The sequence below is a fragment of the Octopus bimaculoides genome, chromosome 15, assembly GCF_001194135.2.
Source record: "Octopus bimaculoides isolate UCB-OBI-ISO-001 chromosome 15, ASM119413v2, whole genome shotgun sequence".
Classification (NCBI taxonomy): Eukaryota; Metazoa; Mollusca; class Cephalopoda; order Octopoda; family Octopodidae; genus Octopus; species Octopus bimaculoides.
Window position 1 is genome coordinate 14308385 of NC_068995.1, and position 4038 is coordinate 14312422.

At 33.4% G+C, this 4038-nt stretch overlaps 1 protein-coding gene across 1 annotated transcript in view; it reads left to right on the forward strand.

The window, feature by feature from the left end:
- The window catches only part of LOC106873618 (filamin-A), a 91896-nt gene that overhangs the window by 42756 nt on the left and 45102 nt on the right, over nt 1-4038 (forward strand). The window contains exons 14-15 of the mRNA XM_052973452.1: nt 71-295; nt 885-1454. Coding sequence (XP_052829412.1) covers nt 71-295; nt 885-1454 — 795 coding nt within the window. The remainder of the gene's footprint in view (nt 1-70; nt 296-884; nt 1455-4038) is intronic.

The following is a 4038-nucleotide window of genomic DNA, read 5'->3' on the forward strand; positions in this document are numbered from 1 at the left end:
TTTTTTTTTTTTTTTTTTTTTTTACTGCCCAAGAACTGACATTGAATATAAATAATTTGTTTGAATTTAGGTGATGTGGCTATTTCACTGACTGATGAGCGTGGAATGGATGTGCCTGTTAATACTGTTGACAACCAAGATGGTACTTTCACTGTCAATTATGAAGCCAAGATCCCTGGCATGTACACCATAAATGTGTACTTTGCCGATAAAGAGATTCCAGCATCACCTATCAAGGTGAAAGTTGAATCCAGTATCGATCTCAGCAAAGTACGCGTTGAAGGTTTGGAGAGCAGTAAGTTTCAGTTATATTCTTTTCTTTTGGTATTGTATGAATTATATATATAATTCAGTGAAATCTGCTTTGGCACATACTACCATGACCATTATCTCGTGTAAAACAATCATACTGACTTGGGAAAATTATCTCCCTTACCTTTTTTGATAAGTATTGTCATTAACACTAAATTTTATCATGGGTATAATTTTGAGAATTTTTTGCTCACTTCATTAAATATTTTACTTTGCCCTGTCATTTAATTATTGCCACATGAGGGTTTTACAAGGAGTTTTAACAAATTTATTTCTATCTAAACTTGATACAATTCACAAATTAATTCAGACATATTGAATTTTATTGTATTATAAATGCATTTTATTTTATTTCTTAATTGTTATTGTGCTTCAAAATATTTATTGAAATACATATACCTTAGATACTTGGGTATTGCTTCATTTTGAAAAGAATGTAAATTTTTGCAATATTTAAGCATCATTTTCATGTTTGTACATTTTTTTGTAACTTAAAAAAAACCCTTTAATCTTGAGTTAAATCTTAGTTCTGCCAATACATTCTGGTCCCTATTCTTTTTTCCGTTGTTTAGCTCAAGAGGTTGGCAAAGAGAAAATGATTGATATCATTACGGTTGGTGCTGGAAAGGCTGAAGCCACTGTCCAGATAACCAGTCCTAAAGGTGTCAAGACAAATGTTCCTACTAAGCCAATGGCTAATGGACATAGTGCACCTATTCTCTTCAAAGAACCTGGTCCTCATAAGGTCGAGGTCAGCTATGGTGGAATGCCAGCAAAGGGTTCACCATTTAAAGTTGATGCCGTTGTTCCGGTCGCTGCTAACAATGTTCATGCTTATGGCCCTGGCTTGAAAGAAGGAACTGCAAAGAAACCAGCCACATTTACAGTCGACAGGCGTGCTGCTCCACCGGGTGCTCTTGGAGTATCTGTTGAAGGTCCATCTGAGGCTAAAGTTAACTGTACTGATAACAAAGACGGTACTGTCAATGTTGAATACTTACCAAATGTGCCAGGAGACTACAAAGTGAATGTCATCTATGATAACGCTCCAATTCCTGGATCACCATTTAAGGCTAAGATTCAACCCGCAACTCTCGATGTCGGAGGCATCAAGGCTTATGGACCAGGAGTTGAGAAGACCGGTAAACTGATGCAAACTGCATGGTGTGATCTAGCCAATGTGTGGCTTAAATTCATTCAAAAAAACCCAAAATAATCCATTTTCTCAGCAGTATTCAAAAAGAAAAGACAATACTGATGCTTATGTTGGCATATTAACAAGATAGTTTCAGCATTTTGCATGTCAAGTCTGCTTTGTGTTGCAAATTTTAATGTATTTCTTTTATTGGTTTCAGCCTCTTTGATGCAGCCTTTGCTGGAGCATCATCAGTCATCACAGCAGTTCTTTGTTCTATGTTTATATTTTGATATGTGAACTTTTCAACTTCTTTTTCTTCTGTTTCCTAAGTCATATTGGCTCTTTTGGAAGGATAATTTTTTTTTTAATTCTTTGCACAAATTTTTTTTAAAAAGTGTGTTTTGGTAGTAATATTGAGCAGTAGTATTGCCTAAGTTGTAAGCTGTTACAGTGCTAGAATTTATTCTCTGGAATAGTATGACACCCAGTCTTAAGTTTGGCCTTGGTCCTGAAGTTTTCCGGGTGTAAATTTTATGTATATATACATAAAAGCGAATGACCTCCATATAAAAGGACCATGAAATCTTTGGACATGAAATCTATTTGTTCTTCTTTTCTGAAGATGTCTTTTTGTTTCATGAGGTTAGAAAAGGATTAGCATATTATATGAAGTTCTGTATTAACAGAAAAAAAAGTCTAATTTTCAACAGGCAAAATTTTAATTTTGAAACAATTAACCCATTTTTATTTCTATCATAAAATGGTGGACCGATAGCTCAGCCATATCCTAAACTTTAGGATTGTCAGAAGTATGTGATCTTGATTCTACTTACTTGATTCATTACCACTGTACATCTTACACCATTTCTGAATTAGATATGGACATCAATACTGTGCATTGAATGTTACATGACCTTAAGAAACATTTGATCAATGCGATCAATAATATAGACACACACTTTATGTAATTTGTAGTGTATGTTTTTTGTGTACTTAGACTTGTGAACACAGTTGTTTGAACTGATCTCCACAATTTTCAAATTGTAATTGGTTGTGCTCCAGTATAGATAAAGTATAGGCTGATATTATTATAAAGATTTACAGAAATGTCCTTGATTTGACTGTTGTGCTTTTAGATTGGTAAATACCAGACTAAAGGACACGGCATTGCACACTTGGTTAAAAAGGTTTGCTTTATGCTCATGAACTTCAGGGACTGTCTATTGTGCTGATCCTAGAAGATAGCCTCAAGTCACCCAAAGTCTTGTGAATTAAATTGTGTGGAAAGGAACTGTTTAGAAACCCACTGAATAAAATGTAGCTGTAAAATCCAGATTCAGCCTTGCCTATCTCTCAATAAAATTTTCAGGCTAAATCAGCATAAGTGTATATGTCTGCAGAATACTCAGCCACTTAAGCATTATCTTAATGAGTTGGTAGCTCAGTTGATCAAACAGCTGAATGTTCATCATCATATAACCAAAGACTCAAAATCTCTTAGTGATTAAAGCTCAATGTTCGTTGGTTTCATCTAATTCATACTTCATTTATTTATTTAACATTATTTTTGACATTTTAGTGTATTCTAGCATGGCTGAGTTTTTTTTGTTTTTTTTTTTTAATAATTTTGACTTTGACTCAGTTGGAAAGATGTTCTAATTTTTTTGTTTTAATTTATTTTTGGCTTATTTTACAGTTTTCTTTTTAATGCTAATCACTTATCTGTTTAGTAAGTCTGGTACTTTCACTAGTTGAGCAAACTTTGGCCAGTTGTTACAGCTTGGTCAGAAGCAATACTGTTAGTATACTAAGGTTTGGACTGCAGGTCTTGTAGTTGAATTGGTAATGTTACCATAAGGCTCACAGCAATGCTCATTTCATCATTTGTTTTGTTAATTACATTACTGTGCAAAATCTATTGAAATGACCAATAAAAACTGCTTAGAAAAGGAAACATCAGGACAGGTTGAGAAACTTAAGAGAATGATAAAACCGATACATTGTCCTTTTTAAAAAGGAAAGCAAAAGGTAGATATTTTGGATCCTTAAATCCCAAAAAAGAAAAATATTCTTTCTACATCTTAAAGATAGCAGCATTGTCACAATGGATACATTTTGAATGAAATAAAGCAGAAGTTACAATTACTTAAATATGACCCTCGAAATGACCATGCTTGTTTTCAAATTTTTAGTTAAGCCAAGCCCTTGTTTCGTATGTTCTGAGTAAGTCCTAAGTTACTCTAATGATTGAAAAATTGGTATGGTGTATCATTATATGTTGTGTGGACACCAGAGAAATATATCCTGTGCATCACACGTAATTATATACAGAATGGACAAAGGTTTAAAGAAGATAATTTATTTAAGGGGATGCAATTACAACTAATGGAGCTAATGAAACTTGTAGTTTGAATATATTGTGAAATGAGTCAAAATGTAAAGAACATTTTTAGTTATCATTTGAATTTAATAAAGACACTTGTTAATAAGGACCGAGAATACTATCAACACGTTATCTAGCTATGATGTAAAAGACAAATTTATAATCTTTCTCTCACACACACACACACACACACACACACACACAC